Source organism: Scardinius erythrophthalmus (genome assembly GCF_964197995.2).
Source record: "Scardinius erythrophthalmus genome assembly, chromosome: 9".
Taxonomy (NCBI): Eukaryota; Metazoa; Chordata; class Actinopteri; order Cypriniformes; family Leuciscidae; genus Scardinius; species Scardinius erythrophthalmus.
In genome coordinates this window covers 5824854-5847635 of record NC_138229.1, presented here as the reverse complement: position 1 = coordinate 5847635, position 22782 = coordinate 5824854, and the positions used below count along the sequence as shown (strand labels likewise).

Here is a 22782-nt window from a genome sequence, read left to right as displayed (position 1 = left end):
TAGGCTCTTTTTGTTAATCTACCCGAGTCAAACTTTCATGTAAAAGCATAATTAGAATGGAAATGCCACTTTTAAGATTGACCGTATTTTCGTTTTAGGTCAAAATGCCTTTTGAATGGGAGTGCATGGGGCACTTCTATGATAGCACCAAAAGATCAACTACTTTTGACTGACAAAATTTCAGCCACCGGAAACACTAACTGATAAAGTGAGTCATACAAAACCTTTCTTTTTAGTAAACTGTGTGTACACAAACAATGTAGTCAATGCTCAAGTTAATGTGTAGAGCCCCTGGTGATACTTTGAGCAAAGTTTTATGTTGTGTCGAGCCTTCTTAGTGTTTTAAAAATAGCGATTTTGATGCTAACATATAAGTGCCCCAAGCACTCCCATTCAAAAGGCAATTTGACCTAAAACGAAAATACGGTCAATCTTAAAAGTGGCGTTTCCATTATAATTATGCTTTTACACGAAAGTTTGACTCGGGTAGATTGACAAAAAGAGCCTAGGTTTAATTTAAGATGGCAGACTACCTTGGACTGGGAAAAGCAGCTACCATGTTTCAAAACTCCACTCAATCACCTTAAACTGGCACGACCTAGATTTTCCAGCACAGAAATGGACTGTGGACAATAACGGCAGTCATTATGTAGTCATTGTGAATAATCACAGAACACACACAGTGACAGCACTTCTCACTTCACGTCTGTCCTCACACACAGAGCATTGTGGGAAAGGGAAGGAGATCTCTGTTTATGACTGAGGTTAGTGCAGGGAGAGGAACTGTATCTATTGGATATTTCATGTGAGATATAAAAGCCGCAAACCTTTGGGAGCTGAGATTACTGTAAACAATACAAAGAATCGAATTAGAACACTCATCGAAAAAACAACAGAATGCCTAAAAATCTGTATTAAGAAAGCAAATGGGGTCGTTTCTTATTTCTTGTAAATAGTAATCAGAAGTAATTAAAACTTTTAGAGCAGTGGTTTTCAGGGGCTTGGATATAAAATTATTTAAATATAAAACAAAACAGCTAAAAATTAAGAACCTTTCAGTGAATAGTTCTTAAAAGAACCATTTTCCCCTTAGTGTTAAGGACATTTGAATATTTTTTTATTTTTAAAACATTTGTTTTCACTATAAAGAACCTTTTGTACAATGGAAAGGTTCCATGAATATTTCATGGATATGTCATATAAATGCATTATTGAACCCTGAAGAACATTCAGTTTTTGAATCTGAAATTACACAATTGTTTTAATTTTTAATATAATTCAAATATATTTTTTTATAATTATTGAATTATTAAAGAATGTGGTAACACTTTAGTTTAGGGTCCAATACTCACTATGAACAAGTTGCTTATTAGCATGCATATTACTAGGATATTGGCTGTTTATTAGTACTTATAAAACACATATTAATGCAGTATTCTGCATGAACATATTCTCCATCCCTTATTCCAACCAAATACCTAAACTTAACAACTACCTTACTAACTATTAATAAGCAGTGATTGGGAATTTATTGAGCCAAAAGTCATAGTTAATAGTTAGTTGATAGTGAGAATTGGACCCTAAACTAAAGTGTGACCAATAATTTAATTTAATGTATTTATTCATAAATTAATGAATATATTGACAGTACTGGTTTCTGTAAAAAAATATATATATTTTGACAATGGGGGAGTCAAATAGGTTGAGGACTGCTGTTTTAGAGTAACGTAATACCCAATAACAGCAATTCCTCTGAACAGCCACTGAATTATCTCCACGAGACATTGGAGAGCTCTGCAGTGTTCATTTGATAAAAATAGACATGTAAATTTGGCACGTACAAAGCTGGAGGTGTCTACTTTTCTCCTGCGAGCGAGGTTAGTGATGTTGTCCCCGTTGTAATGAATGGCCTCCATGCAGCCGATGTAGTTTTCTCTGGCCCCTGAGCTGGGCTTGGCAGACACTGGCATCCCTCCAAATGTAATCTGGGAATAGACATTGAAGTGCAGTGAAAGTGAGGGAAACATTTACCATCTATAATACAGACAGCAAAACATTCATCTTATCCAATCTTATCTGTTTGAATAAATGCCACACAGTGAATGAAATAATATGTGTGCTAAAGACCCAGTTCCCGGTAGCATTGGGGTAAGATGATTAAACAGAGCGGGGGAGAGGTGTAAATGGAACATGAGATATTATTACATAATATGCAAATATATAATTGTTTTAATGGCTTTTATGTGATCTTAAAGGCATAGTTTACCGCAAAATCTTGACATTGCATGTGTTCAATTCAGAAATTCTGGATTATGGAATACTGTTAGCCTGACGTCGTCATACTCAGATTCTAGTCAGAATATGAGTCTGATACTGCTCCATTGGGCTGTGATTATGGAACGTGTTTCAACTGAACCAGAAAGAAAATGCCTCTGCACTCAATTGGATAGACCTACAACCAATCAGAGCAACGGAGTAAGTAACGTATGTTCTTCATTCATCTTTCCGATCGACAAATGCCTTGATCGCAGTTCTCTGTTCCTCTTTTAAAATTAATGCGCTGTCGATATCTTCTATAACAGACGCGATGGCGGCAGTCATCTTTGTTGTAAACGAATTCAACTCAAGTGGTCTTTGGTGACGTGGATGATAACGTTACTGTTGATCATCTGTCCATCATTGTATAAAGCCCGCCCTGACAAATTGATTGGTCCGAACAGCTCTGGTTCGAGCATAGTTGCTCCACAACGGATCAAGTCCAGACCGAACTTCCCGACCTCAAATGTTGTGGACAGGGTTAAGTTCGGCTGGCATCCAGGCTAGAATACTGTAGTATTTATTATAAAATGATCTATCCATTCATCATCATTCATTTAAAATTCATGTGCCCTTGTAATCTTTAATCATAGTCCATTTTGTTTTTGGGGTCTACTAGAATAGGTTTTCATGCTTGAATGTTCAAAAAACATTATTTTTCGTATTTCCGACATTGTTGCAGCACCTCTCTTCCCAGTCTGTCAGTAACGCTCTGTTTAGTTCCTGTTTCTATGAAGCCCCTCCTTCTGAAAAGCACAATGTGCTCTGATTGGTCGACTGGACCAGTGTGTTGTGATCAAGCACTTCGAGTGTGTTTGGGAAATGTCACGCCCCTTACCAAAACTGACAGTTTTAACACAGTAATAACTAACTCAACGAGGCCTCACCCCTTTTTTTAGCATGTGCTTTTGGCGGGAATTATATAAATAAGGAATTATGTGACGTGTTCATTCCCGGAAGAAAATCAGGGCTACAATGGAGTTACGATAAGTTTGCAGAGATTTTTCTTGCTCAATATTGCTCAAACAGCAATATTATACACTAAAGAAAGTTGAAAATGTAAAAATGATGAATAATCCTAACCCAAAACATAACATGTCAAAACATACAGTGTATATATTTATTTGAACACATAACATAACAAAACAGATTTATTTGAAAACTGTCATGTACTTCGTAGTCCAGGTCCAGGTGGTCAAACTCTCCGTTGGTGCGGAAGCTCTGCGTGTGCTGGTCGACTGTGAAGTTGACGCTGCGTCTGTAGCGTTCGATCAGAACCGAGTGCCAGTGGTCGTCATCCAACAGGCTGCCGCTGGACACTGATGTGTGACCCTGAATGGAGCCGTACTGATTACTGCCTGAAATAGACAAAAACATCAAACGCCATTAATGAAACGAGTCAAGTCAAGTCATCTTCATTTATATAGCGCTTTTAACAATATGGATTGTTTCAAAGCAGCTTTACAGTGATAATACGAAATTACTGGAACAGATTGTTTAGGCTTTACAGCAGCTCTAGAATAAAGTTATTGTCCAGCTAAAGTTAGTTTTGATTGATTGATTCACTTGCGTTGTGAAGATCATTAGTTATTAACTAATTATTGACTTATTGACTTATTATTAACTAATTATTAACTAATTATTGACCCATCTGACTAATGAGTCAGATGGGTCAAACCGGGATCCATATAAAATGGCTAAAGAGACAAAAAAATTATAAAAAATACTTAAAACAGTAGGGTTTGCATGCTGTCAATCATAAAATAAAACAGAAAGTTCAAAAGTTTGTTAAAGTTTTTGAAAGAAGTCTTTTCAAGGCTGCATTTATTTGATCAAAAATACAGTAAAAACTGTAATATTGTTCAATTTAAAATAAGTTTTCTATTTTAATATTTTAAAATGTAATTTATTTCTTCAAAAATCATTATAATATGCTGATTTGCTGTTCAGGAAACATTTCTTTCTATTATCAGTGTTGATCAGTTGTGCTGCTTAATATTTCTGTGGAAACTGTTTCAGAAATCTTTGATGAAGAGAAATTTTAAAATTGATTTGAAATACAAATCTTTTGTAACATGGTAAATGCCTTTAGTTTCACTTTTAATCTATTTAATGAACCCTTGCTGAATTAAAAATATTGATAAAAAAACAAACAAAAAAAACGCAATAACCCCTAACTTTTGAATGGTATTGTACCACTGTCCCTCTTGAGTTAAATACTTTACCCAGGTTGATCTGCAGGAGCAGTTCTGCTCGGCGTAGCTCTAGAGTGATATAATCGCCCTGTTGTCCCTCTCCGTGAAGCAGAATGCCGTCTCCTTTAGTGGTCTTAAACTTCAGTGATATCACATCCTTCAAGATCTTCATTTTTTTCTGTCTGAATCGATAGGAAATCACTCCCTGGCCATCAAAGCTGATCATGTCCGCCCCTGAACGCAGAAATATGGACCAGTCTCAAACAAACATATCAAGTCTTTTCTCATATCTATGCTAATGATGCAACATTGGTGAAACTGAAAATATTAGCTTTTAAAGAGGCCATATCATGAATCATTATGCATAATATTCCTTGATCTTGAAATAAACATTCAGTGTGTATTATGCATACTCTGATTTTGAGAACTCAACACTCCGCCCACAGCCCAAAAAGACCAGCCACAATATGCTAAAGAGCCTGCAATTGATGCATGAGGAATGATGCAACTATATTTGTCCCAACAACAAAGTAAGTAAGCAATGCATAAAGTAAGAATTGCACAAAGAGGTTAAAAAATGATAAAAAATGACCACTTTGACATCACTCACAGTAAGCGCAGCCATAGAGCTCCACTCTCAGACCAATTCTCCCCTCTTCACTCCAGTCCAGTGGGATGAAACGCACGTATCGAGCCACGAAAGGGTGCTGAAGTTCATGCCGCACAGCCCGTTCTGAGTTCCAGTTACCTGAAAACGTCTGAGACAGAGAAAAAGTCAACACTTTATATAAAATCATTGAGAGAACCTCCTTCTGTGAGTGAGACACACCATTACTGCTCGTTCTCTGTACACAGATAACCACAACAGGATCTCGGCACATGTTTCCAGGAGAACTGGCTTTTGCATCTTAATTTATTTTCATAAGCACTGTTATTGAGTATTTCAGCATTACTATGTGACCTCTGACCTGACGCAGGATGTACTGACGAACGCAGAAGTGCAGAGGATAGAGCAAAACAAAACACTGGTCACAAATTAAGAATTTTTAAAGAGAAATGTGGGAGGAGCTTGAGTTTGTCACCTAGCCCTATCTGTTTGAATCGTGAGAGATGCCTTGGGACACACCAAGGCGACGATCGGCCATGACGTCGGCCGTTTTTGAGAGTTGGTCGACTTAGTTTTTTTGGTGTGTTCCGCACTGTTGGCTCTAGTCGGACGACGTCTGGGTTTTTTGGGCCGATTCAGCATGTAGAATCGGCGTTGGGCCGTCTGTGAGAGAAACAACTCTGATTGGCTGTTCAGCTTAGTGAATGAGTCAGAGCATGATAATAATAGCAAACCAGCGAGCAAAGAAGTCAAAACGTTACATATAGAAGACTGTTCTAATGTTACGTCATCTTACCTGAGTGTTCCTGGGCGAATATTTTAATATTAACATGAGCGGAGTGGAATAAAGAACGTGATCAGCAGGATTGATATTCAAAACGGTAAGCACGCTCTGCTTTGTTTACGCTTTGTGTATCTGCAGCGTCGGTTTCCCTTTTTGAATGAGGAATCTAGACGAATACATCTGCAGAAATAGACAGTTGTCTCATGTTCAAATGCAGATTTTTTGCCCCGACGCAGAAAATGCAAGGCTTTCATCAGTCGGGTCAGAGGTCACTCTTCCGCTGGAACTTGACCAGCTCACGGCTGTTACCAGAAGCCAGTGATTATAGTTTATAAAGTAGCCTAATAAATATGGCTATTTTTTCTTATACAAATGCATGGCTTTGCTTCAGAAGGCCTTTATTAACCCCCTGGAGCCGTATGGATTACTTTTATGATGGATTGATGCGCTTTTTTGGGCTTCAAAATCTCAAGCTCCGTTCACTCCCATTATAAAGCTTGGAAGAGCCAGGATATTTTTTTAAATAACTGATTGTGTTTGGCTGAAAGAAGAAAGTCATATAAACCTAGTATGGCTTTAGGGTGAATAAATTATGGGATAATTTTCATTTTTGGATGAACTAACTCTTTTATGTCAACAATTGTCTCATCTATGTCTATTTTTATTTCTCAGAAGTCTTGCACTTTCTCATTTTAAAAAGTTTAATAAGGGGTTACAGTCAATAATATATAAGTGTTACACTTAAGTTCCAATGAAGACGAAGACGAAGATGAAAATAGTATAACACAGGGTTTACTTAAATAGATCTAAATAGACAGCCAACATACGAGACAGTGCTTGTGCTAAGATAATAACGGACCTCAAGTGCAGGTGAAGGAACAACTTAAGCAGGAACACAAATGAGGATAATTAATCACACAGCTGACACATATGAACTAATGATAACGGTAACCATGGAAACTAACGAGTGGCGGGAAATCTGAACAAAGAAGACATGACAAATGAAAACAAACTGAAAGCCCATGAAAACAGAAACTAACAGAACATAACGGTGACAATAAGAGGAAAAGTTTCACTATTTTTCTAAACTTTTGTGGGTCATGTGAGTTTTGAACAACACAACAGCAGCTGTTGTTCTCAGATTTGGTAACCCAAAAACAACATGTACTCCCTGAGCTATAAATCACAGTTTTCCCTGTAAACTCACCCATATGTTGCTGTCCTGCCGATACGGCTTCCAGTTGCTTCCCGTGTCACTATAGAAGAGCCTGTAGTGTTTCGTCCAATCAGAGCTGCTGTATCTGCCCTGTGTTGCTATGGCAGTGATCTGTTTCCTGGCCCTGAGGTCCACCTGTAGCCACTGGTACCTGTCGGAGTCTAACGGTGACCATCCTCCATTGCCTATGAAACACAAAGTACAAGTCAAATCTGATGTGAGAAAACAACACATGCTGCCAAGCTTTAATTACGATGTGATAGTCCACACCGCAGCTCCATAATGCTCCATCAACACTATACTTCCTTAACGGTAGCCAGGATGTGCATTAAAGTTCATTATGACCTACAGAGACATTGCAATCTAAGCAAATCCTAAAGTATCCTTTATACTTAATCTGCAGCACATCTCTGTCTGAACATCAACCAATGAGGAGAGAGACATGGCGGACATGAGCAGATGACCTACTACTACTACTATACAGGATGTGTATCCCACAATGTAATGCAAATGACTAGGCATTTAATTTTTTCCTTAAATTTCTGAAGGATCATGTGACACTGAAGACTGGAGTAATGATGCTGAAAATTAGCTTTGATCACAAAAATAAATTACATTTTAAAATATATCCACATAGAAAACAGTTGTTTCAAATAGTTATAATATTGATCAAATAAATGCAGCCTTGTTGTGCATGAGACTTCTTTCAAAAACATTAAAAAATCTTACCGACCCCAAACTTTTGAACATTATTGTTTATAATATGCAGTACGCTAGTATTTTATTCTGAACACAGCCGTAGAGCTCTCCCTCACCTACTCTCCTGTTGAGTTTTGCATAGCCAGCGCCAAAATCAGCTGCCAACACAGAGGAGCTGGTGAAGGCGCTGTAGGGAAGGGGTGAAGCCAACACCTCATCACACCTCTCTGAATAAAACACGGAAAAACATAAGTTAGAAATATTTCTAAACAGATAGTACATCACACACACACACACACACACACACACACACACACACACACACACACACACACACACACACACACACACACACACACACACACACACAAAAATGCAGTCATTCATATGTTTGCCACAGATGCTTGTGATAGAATAATCCTTTAATATCGCAGTATGCACAGATGTAAACATTATGTTGCAAATCTCCTCTTTGGTACAATCTGACATTTAATGCAGCTTTGATATGTGGTGTTCTGAAACATTGCAAATGCCTCTTTTTCACATTTAGAGAATAAAGAATTAACAGAATTAACCTTGTAGTGATTTCTATCCTAGTGAATTATACATGAAAACACCATTGAAATGATCTTTCAGCAAATTCAGGGTTTGTTGGAAAGTCAAGGTTTCCACAGAGTGCATAAAGCTTTCAGAAGTGGAGCATGTGTCTCACTGAAAGGTCCTTCATGTTTCTGGCCGCTGTGTGTGCGGTCAGTCTGCAGTTTAAATAGGCTCCTCGTAACCCAATTTATCTGTCCAGAGGAGGAGAGATTCAAGGCCAGAGTCTGAGTACTCTTCTCTCTCCACTCTAATTATATGTCTCATGATTAACAGTGTTAATACAAAAAACAGTGCATTAAAAAGACATCTTAAAACTTCTTTTCAAGTGCATTCAATTCATCAATTTATAGCTCACATGCATTTTTTTTTTTTTTAGATTATCCACCATATTTATGACCATCAGTGGAGAAAAGTAATGGCGATGGATACAAAAAAAAAATAAAAATCAAGCTAAAATCAAATAAAATATAAATATTAAATGAAAAGTTAAACTTAGAAAATGACAATTAGAAATGTTGCCTTATGCCTGTTGAAGTACAAAAGTGACTAAAATAGCAAAGTAAAAATAAATTAAAGCTAAATAGAAATAAAGAAGAAAAAATATTTTTTAAATTTAAATAAAAGTGCAAAATTTTAAAAATCTTTTACTTAAACCTATACAAAATTCACTTTTGTGTTTGAACACAGATGTGTGTCTGCAGTGTGTGTAAACAACCAGCCTATAATGGTAAAAATAATACCCATAAATCACACAGTTGCTCCAAACAAGCGGTGACAGGTGACAATCTGCCCTAATTAGCATAGATCACACCCTGAGTGAGTCGTAACAGTTCGCTATTGCTGTTACTCACTGTAGCAGCTGAAGATTTAAAATGATGAATGCACCAAAAAGCATTACAAATGTTCTGTTTTTGGAGTATCATAGACTCTCGGCATCTGAGCCACTGAGGACACCAGTTGAATTTCATTTATGAAGGAAATGTGTGGAAGTTGTTAAAGTGTTATATATTTACATAAATAATTTTATGCCAGATAAATGAGGGTCAGTACAACAAAAAGTCGTTTCTGAAAGATTTTTTGATTAATATGCTAGTCGAGTTGAATCAACTTAACTACATACATGTATCCACTAACCATTCAGAAACGTCCAGTTGCATTCTAAAAGTTGTAGCTTCTTCCTGAGTTTCTCCATCTGTGTTCGAACATGTAAGGCTGAACACCGCCACTGACAATTTCTGACATTTTGGCTGCGTGAGATTCTCCAGTTTTGTTGTATCCAAAGCACAAGCTGTAAAGACTCCGCCCTCTTCTGGAAAGGGGGTGGGGTCCATCAGCTCATTTGCATTTAAAGGGACACACAAAAACAGCGTGTTTTTGCTCACACCCAAATAGGGGCAAATTTGACAAGCTATTATAAATGATATGTGGGGTATTTTGAGCTGAAACTTCACAGACACATTCTGGGGACACCAGAGACTTACATTACATCTTGTGAAAAGGGGCATAATAGATCCCCTTTAAACTAAAATTAAAATGAAAACTGATCATATAAAACTAAAAGCTAAAATGTTTTTATTAAAAGCTTTTTTTTTTTACAGTTTTACAGCAATTCTTTCTTCATCAGAACACATAAGATGTTTTGAAGAACTTAGGGGTCCAAAGTACATTGGACACCATTGACTTTTCAAATTATCTTTTTTCAAGAAATCCATCCATATTCTCAAATTGATTCAAATCTATAACTTATTGGGTGAACTGTGATAATGTTCACAATATTCAACCAGCAATGCATATATGTTAACTAGTTTTATAAGTGACTTTAAATCAGTTAAATACACAGATGGATGTCTACATGGAGAATGCTGCATGAACATTTCAATGAGTCATCATGCAGCAGATGGGTTTCACATACAGACATGAGGGATTCTTTCCCGCTGTGAGAGGATGTGCCGATGCTGTGATGACATGGGTAGATTTTCTCGAACATGTTCTACATCTACTGAAACAGAACCCTTCAGAGATCATGTAAATGTCAGCAAGCACATTTGCAGTGTTGACCTTCAGCCAGATGTGATGAGGTCGAGTCCTCAAATATGGCTATTTCCCATCACACGGAAATGTGCTTACTAATTTGATCAGCATGAGACACATTGTACCCGGTGCTCATGTCGATAAACACCCAGAGCAGAAAGGTTATGGAGTCATTTCCATCTCAAAAACATAATTTAGCCACTAATAATGTTTTTTTTTTTAAGCTAATGTACTGGTTACCAAGTAGACAACAGTGTCATGTAACCCTGGATCACAAAACCAGTCCCAAGTGCGGGTATATTTGTGGCAATCGCCAAATACATTGTATGGGTCAAAATTATCGATTTTTCTTTTATGCCAAAAATCATTAGGATATTAAGTGAAGATCAAGTTCCATGACGATATTTTGTAAATTTCCTACCGTACATATATAAAACATTTATTTTTTGTGAGTGAATGCAGCACAATCGTGAACATAAATGGACAACTTTAAAGACAGAGGAACTACTTATTGGTTAAAAAAAACACCCACAAAACCTCTCACAATACAGTTTTAACATAGTAGGATTTCCTGTTACTTTATCCTCTACAGTAAAAGACCTGGGTGTTATATTAGATTGCAACCTGTCTTTTGAAAATCATATTTCATATGTTACAAAACAGCATTCTTCCACCTTAGAAACATTGCTAAGCTAAGTAACATGCTATCAGTTTCTGATGCAGAAAAGTTAGTTCATGCATTCATGACCTCGAGACTAGATTACTGTAATGCTTTATTAGCTGGTTGTCCTGCATCCTCAATAAACAAGCTACAGTTAGTCCAAAATGCAGCCGCTAGAGTTCTTACTAGGTCAAGAAAATATGATCATATAACACTGATTTTAATATCACTACATTGGTTACCTATAAAGTCCCGTATTAACTACAAGGTATTGCTACTGATTTATAAAGCCCTAAACGGCTTAGCTCCAGTCTATTTAACGGATCTTCTATCGCCCTATAATCCATCGCACTCTTTAAGATCACTAAATTCGAGGTTTTTGGTCATACCTAGGATATCCAGATCCACCAATGGCGGGAGACCATTTTCACATTTAGCTCCAAAACTCTGGAATAGTCTTCCTGATACTGTTCGTTGCTCAGACTCGCTCTCCCAGTTTAAAACTAGATTAAAGACGCATCTTTTCAGCCAGGCATTCATATAATATTTTTAATCTTACAGTTAAATCCGGTCTTTAGTTCATAAACGCCAGAGGAGAACTGGCCCCCGACTGAGCCTGGGTTCTCCCAAGGTTTTTTTTTTCTCCATTAGGTCACTTGATGAAGTTTTTCGGTTCCTTGCCACTGTTGCCTTTGGCTTGCTCAGTTGGGGATATTTTGGGGATATTTAAATTTAATTTTATCAATCAATAAATTCCATTAGAAACAAACCTTGTTGTATTATTTTAATTTAATACTGTGAAGCTGCTTTGATACAATCTGTATTGTGAAAAGCGCTATACAAATACACTTGACTTGACTTAAAGGCGATTTTCTCAATGTTTAGATTTTTTTGCACCCTCAGATTCCAGATTTTCAAATAGTTGTATCTCGGCCAAATATTGTCCTATCCTAACAAGCCATACATCAATGGAAAGCTTTTTTATTCAGCTTTCAGACGGTGTATAAATCTCAATTTAAAAAAAATTACCCATGTGACTGGTTTCGTGGTCCAGGATCGCATATGTGATGTGTGAAGGTGTGTCGGCTGAAGCGAGGCCATGCCTCATTTCAGAGCACGAGTCTATCGGCTCCAAAAACACACACCCCTCCACGTACACCTAAACACTTCAGTGCAATGATCATGAATTCCTTTGAGCTCTAGAATTAGAGCGAGAGGGTCGATTGCTCAGAGGATATTCTTTGATCGAACACCAGAGTACTCATATATTGATCGTGATCTTCTCCTGGGATAAACCTTTCATTTACCCAGAGAGCCTGTGAATCTTATGGATTCAATGCTGATCTCTCTCTTCAGCCTCAGGTGCTGTTCAATAACTCAGATGACTGATATCAGCCCTACAGCAGGCAAATGAGAAATGACTAAAATACAGCCAGTGAGAACATTTTTGAGAACTTTGGAGAATAGCTTTTCCATCACTGGAATAAATTATATTTTAAAATATATTCAAATAGAAAGCAGTTATTGAAAAATAATAAAGCAGTTATTATGAAAAATACAGTAAAAACAGCATTGTGAAATATTACATTTTAATAATATTTCACAATGCTGTTTTTACTGTATTTTTCATCAAATAAATAATACAGCCTTGGTGAACAAAACCATAAAAAACACTTAAAAAACGTATTTATTCCAAACTTTTAACCGCTAGTGTGTGTTGTATATATATATATATATATATATATATATATATATATATATATATATATATATATATATATATATATATATATATATTATTTATTTATTTATTTATTTATTAAGCACAGTTGGACAATAAGGAAAATCGCTGCAGTACATTTTCTCATTTCAACCACCACTGGCAGGTGTAGAGATATATTTTACGAGATCAAACAGAATAAAGGTGGGGTGCCTTACTTGAGTTCTTTAGTGAAGATCATAATTTACCATTCATTTTGAGGAGCAGCAGGGTGTTTTACATTCATGATTCAGTAGTGTACACTTCACTTCTCTCTTACTCAAAAGAAAAACAGCATGCCTTTTGGACATCAACACTGTCTTGCATATGCCCTTTTCCTTTGGCTTTTTGTTCAGAAAACCAATTGAATGCTTTCAATGAAATGGTATAATGCGCAATAAGACGCTGTTACACTGAAGCCCGCGTGCTGAGGGACAAAGAAAAGCTTTACACGTGCAATCCGGTCAATACTGATGGCAGCCAGTCATGGTCAAAAGCTGTCGGGCCATCAACCTGTGAGAGGACTGACTAACGTAAAGATGATGGCCAGAAGATGTGACGTCTGATAAATAAACGACAGACAGAGTTGCAAGCAGTTCTGCAAGCAGAAGTCACATGTAAAGGCCCCAATACACTCACAACGAATTTATTTTTCGTTTTTCATTTAGGGGTAAGAAGTTCGAAATACGTTTGCAGCGCTATACTGTGAGCGGACATCCCAATGCCACGCACACTGCTGAGAGCGACGTTTAAATGAATATGTAAATATTTGCTGCGCGCTTTCCTAAAAATTACAAAATAAACACACGCACATACATACACACAAATGACGGCAGTGAGAAAACAGCAGTTAAGAAAGCATCTGATCATAGTGATGTGGATGTTTGCACGAGCTCAGAAAATCTGCACTCCAGTCAAGTCAATCACATCACGCTATTTATATAGCACTTTATACAATAGATTTCTTGAAACCAAACAGCTTTAGAGTAATAAACATGAAAAAAATTGTGTCAGTGTTGCTTTCTATTAGAATTACACTTCAATTTCTACTATAAAGCAGCTCTCCATATTCTGACCTCGACGGACTCGAGGAAATGAACCGAAGAAGATTTCCACGTCAAAGAGGGTGGAGCCTCAGAACCACACCCAGCTATTACATAATCACCACGGACCAATGGCAGTTCGAAGGCATTTACCATCCAGTCATAAAAATTAAATTTTGTATGGTGGCACATAATTTGGCAAAATTCGGATGAATAAATCAAAAATAGCGCAGCATACTAAATCAAATCATGACATGGGCTAGACTGTTAGAAACCACAAGAAACCTCAACTGGACTGCTACTGAAATATGAAGTCTGCATGTTCTAAGTGTCTTTATTTTATTAATTATTAAATTGATAACATTTTATTAAATAAAACCATTAAAAACAGAATCCCGAAAAATTATAATGTTGAATTTGGGAAAAAATAAAATGGATTTCATAGGGCCCTAAAAGTAATCCTAGTAATCTCAACAAGGTCTAAAACTGTGCTCAGATCTGCCATAATACCAAAAGTCCACAATCAAATGTCAGAGATCTCAATATGAACTCAAACATTGATGATCAAAATGATCTGAACTGCTCCACATTCATTTTATAGCTCTATACTTTTACTGTATGTCCACTATTGACCCATTTATGTCTATTTTTATTTCTGCACCACTAGAATCACCAGAGCTGCTGAAAAATGTCTCGAACAGTATCTTGAACAATCTACTTTTAAAAAGTAGCACTCACCCCTCTATGATCCACCACAGAAAACCCTTTCCCAGCAGTCTGTTCCACTCTCTGAGATCTGTCCTTATTCTGCCTCTCCAGCTCATTACACACAGCTCCAAAACAACAGGTTTAAATTGACTTTGAGTCTGCTGAGTCGAGGTTGTGTCAAAAATAACTTTTGTGTCCTCTAAAAAAAGATAATGATATTTCAGGCTCCTGTTCTAGGTAGCGCTACACACTCATCTTCAGTTTGTGCAGTGTGAAGACTCTTACATATTTTGTATGTGTGTTTGGGGAAGACGTGAAAAAGCTAAGAATGCTGGGTATTGAAATCAGTCCATGATGTTCACAGCCATGAAATTGACTTTTCCTAGGGTTAGTGACCCTGTTCCAAAACCTAGTGAGCTGCCTACCTAGAAGCTGATTACCACAAAAGAGAGAGAGAGAGAGAGAGAGAGAGAGAGAGAGAGAGAGAGAGAGAGAGAGAGAGAGAGAGAGAGAGAGAGAGAGAGAGAGAGAGAGAGAGAGAGAGAGAGAGAGAGAGAGAGAGAGAGAGAGAGAGAGAGAGAGAGAGAGAGAGAGAAATTCAGGGATATTTTGTTTCCAACCTGTGGACCAGTAGACCAATCAAAACACACAGGGCCATTTGACCAATCAGAAAAGAGCAGGCTCTAGGAAAGAGAGACTGAATCTTTGAATGAACCGTTTTCAGACTCTGTGAGAAATGAGATGATGTGAAGATGAGAATGTGTATTATGAAAAAAATAAAGTGTTTTTTTGACCTTGGATGATGCATATACCTACTGTAGGGAGACTCCAAAACAAAATTAGGATATAAATAGCATAATAGGGGCACTTTAACATTTCATTCAGTACCAAAAGTACTGATTAAAGAACACCCCAATCTAATAAAAATGAACTATTTTACCCAATATTTAGGTGTTTCATGTATTTTTACTGTCAAACTGTATCAAAATGAATTGTGAGTCAAATAGTCTATTGTATAGGGCTATGCAAATGCAATCATATATTAATATATATCGATTCAACATTGTATCAGTAATTCAGGTTCTTGAATCAGTATTTTTACTTAATTATATATTTATTCACATCTTTAGAAAGACAAGCAGTTTGTCTAAATACACTTCATTCTTCACTTCATTCATTCACTTCATACTTCATTCATAAGTTTGGAGATGTTTTTTTTTTTTTTAGCAAGGATGCATTCAATTGATTAAAAGCAAAGACATTTACGATTTTACAAATGATTTCTATTTCAAATAAATGCTGTTCTTTTGAACTTTTTAAACATAAAATAATCCTGAAAACAATGTATCATGGTTTCCACAAAAACATGAAGCGGCACAACTGTTCTGATCATTTATAATAAGAAGAAATAACAGCAAATTATCATATTAGAATGATTTCTGAGGGATCATGTGACTAAAAGACTGGAGTAATGATGCTGAAAATACAGCTTTGCGTCACATTATTTTAAAAACATTATTTTAAATTGTTATAATATTTGACAATGTTACTATTTTTACTGTATTTTTGATCAAATAAACAAAGCATAAGAGGCTTCTTTCAAAAAAATCATACCTACCCCAAAGGTTTAAACAGTAGTGCAAGTATAAACTTGCATTTACAGTGTAAGCAGAGACCTGCTGCTTCTCTGAGTCGCAGCACTAGACGAGATTGAAGTGAACCACATGAGAGATTGAAACTGATACCACAGATTCACTTTTCCCGTTCCAGTTTGGCACAGGTTCCAATATAGAGAGACAAGGCAGCTCGCCAGGTTATGGAGCATAATGCGTGTTCTCCAATACTAATGCAGCGATCTTAGGTAATAGGAAGATAGATAAACAGAGAGCGAATAAGACAAGAAAAAAATAAAGACATATTGGTCTCACTGAAATAGTAAGGCAGTTTGTATTTGGACCGATACCTCAGTTGTCAAATGTTTGGGTTCTTTATCAGCATTTGTATGGACCACTGAGCCAGCAATGTACAGTCAATGGCCAAAGAACGACTCTCACAAAGCCACACTTTTGACTATCGGCATAAATCTGGCAAAGAACCACCCAGTTAGACTGGAAAGAGGCTGCCAGAATGACACGCTTTAGGAGCGGGTGAAACTGAAATCGATGACACCACAATAATACAGCAGCCTGCAACACGGTGTGAGCTCAGTCAAAATACTGTACAGAGAATACTGAAGAAATCAGTGGGAAAATGTGTGAGGCCAGAATTTTGTGCAACTGAAAGAAACTAGAAAAACATTGAAAAGTTCAACTTTGACGATAATTTGGCAAACCTACAACGAACAGAAGAACGGGCGGGCAGATGGATAGATGGATAGATGGATAGATGGATAGATGGATAGATGGATAGATAGATAGATAGATAGATAGATAGATAGATAGATAGATAGATAGATAGATAGATAGATAGATAGATAGATAGATAGATAATGGAATTTAGGCTGTCACGCTAATTTGCCGTTTAGTAAATCTGGCCCTGTGTGCACTAAACTGAGGATCATTTATCATTGCTTTGGCACAAAAGACATTCAATGACTACATCTTTCAACTACATTAATTTTTTCTCACTCAGACACAACCATCTTCTAAACTTTATGTACCTACAGGTTAATTTGCATGTGGTGTAGCATCCACCAAGAACACCCTAGCAACCGGATAGCAATGCCCTATAGCAGCCACAATGACGAGTTAGGTCACCTTAATGAAATTACTGGTGTATTTTCCTATTGGTGTATATATTAGTGAGGTTCCCATTCATCAATCTATCTAATAATCTGTCAAACCATCTGAGAACACAATATGACCACAGCAATGCCTTCAAACATGGATGTAACAGTTGAGTTGACCAAACCTGAACAAACAGTTCCTGCTAGCAAACACCTCCTACCACATTAGTAATTAGAAATACAGGCACTGTCTGGCTCATGTACAGTCATATAATTCCATACTGATCATCTTTAAACCAATATCTTATTTCAATCATACCTGCAGTAACAGAAGCATACAGAATAAAGAGAAAATTCAATTATTAAATGGGAGGAACAAATCAATGTCAAAAGGAGATAAAAAATTTAGATGAATACTGATGAATACTGACATATCTATTCAAGTATTAGCCACAACAATGAAAAGCCACCAGAGTAAAAGGCATTACGAGTTGAATACATGGAAATTGCCACATAAGCAAGATGTTTGTCATGCATATGAATGCTATCGATTGCAGCTCTCAGATCAAATATGGAGAGGTTTGACGTCATGGTGTTTGATTAAAAGATACTTAAGAACTTATGACGTGATATTATAAACATCCAGCCTCCACTGTGCTCATCGTCTCAAGTAATGCTGTATAGTGGGAAAAGAAGATGGTTTTTATCAGCAAATTGTAAAATGCATAATTCACGCCTGCTTCTAAAAACACGCAGCACACGTTTTCAGTAACTAAACACCCATAAGAGTAAGACAGAACCAGCGGAAGAATGCAAAATGATTGTATTATTAAAATATATTTAATATTTCATGGTTAACTCTGCCATAGTCTTGCAGAAACTTTTGCAAACCTTGCCAAACTAGTTGTTTCTCTGTTGCAGTCTTGCAAACTCAACTTTCCATCTCAGAGGACAGATAATAAGCTTGTGATTTTGACATTGCTGTGAGCCGTATGTCCCAGGCAGTCTGTGGATGTGCTAGAACACTGCAGTCTCTTGTGAAGGATGTGGTTGAGTATGTTAAATCTAACCTACAGATTCTACATTTATGATTTAAAAGTATGTCATTTTATGCACTGCAAAATTAATGCACTGCATTTTTAATTTAATTTTTTTCAGTTAAAGTATCTGAAAACAGGATAAGCTTACTTCAGAAACATCACAAAGATGACAAAAAGGTTTCGGTTTGTATAAGAGTTCAATCTGAGCGGTCACGCTATTTAAGTGAAAAATATCACACATATATAAAAAGTTGTCAACATTATGCTCAGTTAGTTTCTGTTTTTCTAGACTTTGTTTTCATTTGTCACTTGTCTTCCTTGTTCAGATTCCCGCCACTCGTTGGTCTGTTAGGTTACCGCCATTATTAGTTCGTTTGTTTCAGCTGTATCTGATTAATCAATGACTTGAAGATAGTTAACTCCACATTAGCAACATAAATTCATCAACTAACCATTCAGAAATGTCCAGTTGCATTCTACATGTTGTCACTTCTTCTTGAGTCTCTCCATCATTGTCCAACACCGCCGGTTGGAGCATAAAAGACATTTTAGTGCATGTCTGCAAGCTGCTAACCGCTAACACACGAGCTGTTGAAGCTCCGCCCTCTGTGCCGGGAGCAGCAGCTCATTTGCATTTAAAGGGACACACACAAAATGACGCGTTTTTGCTCACCCTCAAAAAGGGACAATTTTAACATGCTATAAAAATGATATATGGGGTATTTTGAGCTAAAACTTCAAATTCACAAATTCTTGCAAAAAGGGGTATTACCACCCCTTCAATTGTCCGGTCACGTTTTTGCACATGTGTGTGTTATTCTGCTACCTGTTTGGATTATAATATAAGTAATCTTTGTGTTGGAACCTTAATCTTCTCTGTCGTCATCTGCTTGCCTGCACACACCATAACAAAAATCTTTTTCTAAATAAAAGAATAAAAGTATTAAAAGCCTCTCAGTCTTATGGGAATTTTGTTTGGGATTTATGGTCATGAAACAATACATTTTTACCAGTGCAACATTAACAATTTGAGTCAATGGATTGATAATCCCATCGAAACTACATAGAGTGAGTATTAAGACACTAAAAGCTGTTTCACTCATGGCTGAATCCAGCTCATGTGAGCCAGCATCTGTTCTGAGTCAACATGTTTAATTACCTTTGTGGTGTAAGATGTCAGTTATGAAGCTACAGTCAACAGCCACATCTTGAATTAATGAGTTGACAGGTCATCGCAATTGGCCTTTGTTTGCCTCCTCTTGCTCTCCAAACCACATCTGTTCATGGGGGATTGCCTATAAATTGGGATTTGATTGAAAACATGAGCTCTCGAAGCCCGGATGGGGAGGAGGGCCTGCCGGAAGGCTTTGTGTCGTTCACGTCTTCCAGGGTGAATCTGTGATTCAGATTCATGGAGCATGTTGGGACTGTGGGTGATAATCAGACAGGGGGAGTAAATGAAGGCTTTATACCTAGAGGCGCAATGGGGGGAATCTCACAAAAATCATGCCCACATGAATTAAAAAGAAAAAAAATATATTTTGTATAAAGAAAATTAACAGGACCGTTTTAGGTAAAAAAAAAAAAAATTAAAAAATTGCATTGTGGCATTATTTTTATGACAGTTAAGCACATTTTGCCCCAAATTCTCATTTCTGTAATGAGTTTGAATTTTGTTTTGTTTTTAATCGCTTGCTAGATTCTATTACTGTAATTTCCAAAATCTTTACTGTATTACAGTAGAAAAAAATACAGTACTACAATTGTTTTATTTAAATCAGCATAAAGGCAGTAAAAATACTATCACAATGTATAAATACTTTAAAATTGAAATTACTACATGTGCGTGTTTGTGTGTGTGTGCCTAGTAAACAATGTTGTGATGAATGTCCCGGCAAGGATAGTAATACCAGTAAATACCGAGAAATTTTTTGGTTGCCATGAGGAAAACAGCTTATAAATCACACTAATTTATGTTTTTTGAAATTGTATAAATGCAGAAGGTTTTCTGAGAGGGTCTCATACATGATATATGTAAATACAATCCACCTATCTATAGTTTCTGTTGTTTTAAACACTTCTGCTGTCTTTGAAACTGCTCTCCCGTGATGAACCCTCGACTAAATGTCCACCTTGTTTATGAACGACCAGCAAACCAAAATAACCGCCAACCTGACCAACCCCTGGAGGTGTGACGGTACAGAAACGGGGCGTGAAGTGCTTTGGAAGTGTGTGCTTGAGACACGCGGAGGCTTTTGTTCACTCGTGTCCATCTCCGGTGGACAAAGGGAGGTGCCTGGAGAATGGGGGAGGGGTGAGATGACGGGGCGGCACGCGCTACCACAAATCAACATGGCAGGTGCCCGAATCTAAATGAGCTTTCTCATTAGCATCACAATACACAGCACTACTGATCTAGAGGCACTGCAACAACCAATAGGAGAGCTGAATCAGATCGTATTCATCTCTGTCTGTATTGCAGAGCAGAATTAGGCAATTTCATAAATGTTTTATAGGCACAGTCAGAATAAGGATAAATTATATCAGAAACAGCCATGTTTAAATTGCAAATATAACTGAGGCATGCTACATGTTGTTCCAAACCTTTCGTTCTTCTGTGGAACATAAAAAGATAAAAGCGTGTCCGTACAATGAAAGTCAATGGGGTCCAACATAGTTTGGACCAAAATGTTGTTTAAAATTAAAGAAAGTTTAATGATGGTGAGTAAACAAAGTTTTGTTTGAATTTTCTCAATAACATATTTTCACAGATAGACTTTTTACAACTTGAATAACAATTACTATATTAGAGCCACAAGTATGGGGAAAAGCTCAAAATATTAATTTTTGCATCAAAAACTTCTCATACATTGTTTGATGTCTAAATGTCTTGACTCGTGCTGAGTCTTTAGTTTAATGGATTCAAAAGTGTTACATTCGGCTTCTATAAGTAGCTTATAAGTGTGTGATCACTATCATTTCTCATTAAAATGTTGCCATGGTGGTTAAATATGATTTTTTTGACCAATGGAGATGCCGATTTGATTGATAACTGGAGGTTATTCCATTACACTTTATTTACTACACTGTAAAATAAAATTGTAAATAAAACAGATTATTGGAGTATGTTAATACTACGTAATACTATTTCAGTCTTTCTACTTCTCATGTTTAATGTGTTATCATATTTTGTGAAATTGAAGACATTTTCGAGTGAAAACTGTTTCTAATTAAATACTAAACCAATTTTTTTTCAGAGCCTTACAATGCCAAATCTGGTATAATCTGAAAGTATTTAATGAACTTACATTTTACATACTAATCTGAGATGGATGAACTAACAGTAAACTAATCCACCGTAGGTGGCACACGACACGTGCTGCTCCACATTTTCTCCTGGTGCATCTCAGGTTTCTGTGATGCAGTTTTGAGTTTTAGTTATCCAACATCTATAATCCCCTCAATCGCCCCTTTTTATTTCTTTGTTTCGTGTACATACCATATTAAAGGGCGCCAGCATGTCCACATATCTCTTTTAAGTATTATTTATTAATGCCTTACCCCAAGCGTAAAATGAGGCTACATGTTATTGCTGCAGAACCATTTCTTCAGACAGCTTTGACCTGTATTCTCCATTAGTATATGCCACTGATCTATAATAGCCAGAGGAAAACGACTACAGCATCAATACTTGACTACACCAGGGATTTTATTTAACATAAATCTGAACTAATAAAATCAGCAATTATTTAATATGCCTGAACCACCGTAAACACAGACATTAAACAAGAAACGTAATTTAAAGGATCAAATTAATTAGTTATAAATAATTCCTTATGGTTCAACTTTGCATTTTTTACAGTGATGTAATCATGATGTATTTAGAAATATACACACGCTCTTATCTATTTTTTGGGTCAAAAAACTTTTTGAGAGCCACCTTCAACACCAAGTGAGCACCATATTTCATAATCATAAACAAAGCTTATGAAACACCCACATAGACAGGCAAAAGAACAGCAAAACGTTGATTTTCCAAAGATACTCCCATGCAACCAGAAGAGCATTAATGCATGAAATCTCATACGACCATATGGCACGAAGCCTATAAATCAACTTCTGATGTCTTTTTTTATTTATTAATAAACCCGTTTGCATGGTTTAAATTATTTCATTTTATTCTATTTCAACCAGCTTATTTAAAAGTGCAACATAATAAAGTGTTGATGTTGAATAGATGAAGAGTCACATGCTGACGCATAATAAGATCATTGAACACACACATATGCACACACACACGCACACATTCATGTACTCACGGGCTCCTGCGCTGAGCTTCACATAAACACTCCATATCCACAATATCAGCGGCACCTCCAGTCCGACAATCCGTCGCAT

The 22782-nt window shown here is 36.7% G+C and overlaps 1 protein-coding gene across 1 annotated transcript in view; it reads right to left on the bottom strand.

The window, feature by feature from the left end:
* Nucleotides 1-22782, bottom strand: part of cntnap2b (contactin associated protein 2b) — a gene marked incomplete at both ends in the record, with an annotated part of 40733 nt that extends 17951 nt beyond the window's left edge. The window contains 7 exons of the mRNA XM_081373435.1: nt 1842-1985; nt 3490-3674; nt 4542-4745; nt 5122-5269; nt 7110-7303; nt 7934-8044; nt 22704-22782. Coding sequence (XP_081229561.1) covers nt 1842-1985; nt 3490-3674; nt 4542-4745; nt 5122-5269; nt 7110-7303; nt 7934-8044; nt 22704-22782 — 1065 coding nt within the window. The remainder of the gene's footprint in view (nt 1-1841; nt 1986-3489; nt 3675-4541; nt 4746-5121; nt 5270-7109; nt 7304-7933; nt 8045-22703) is intronic.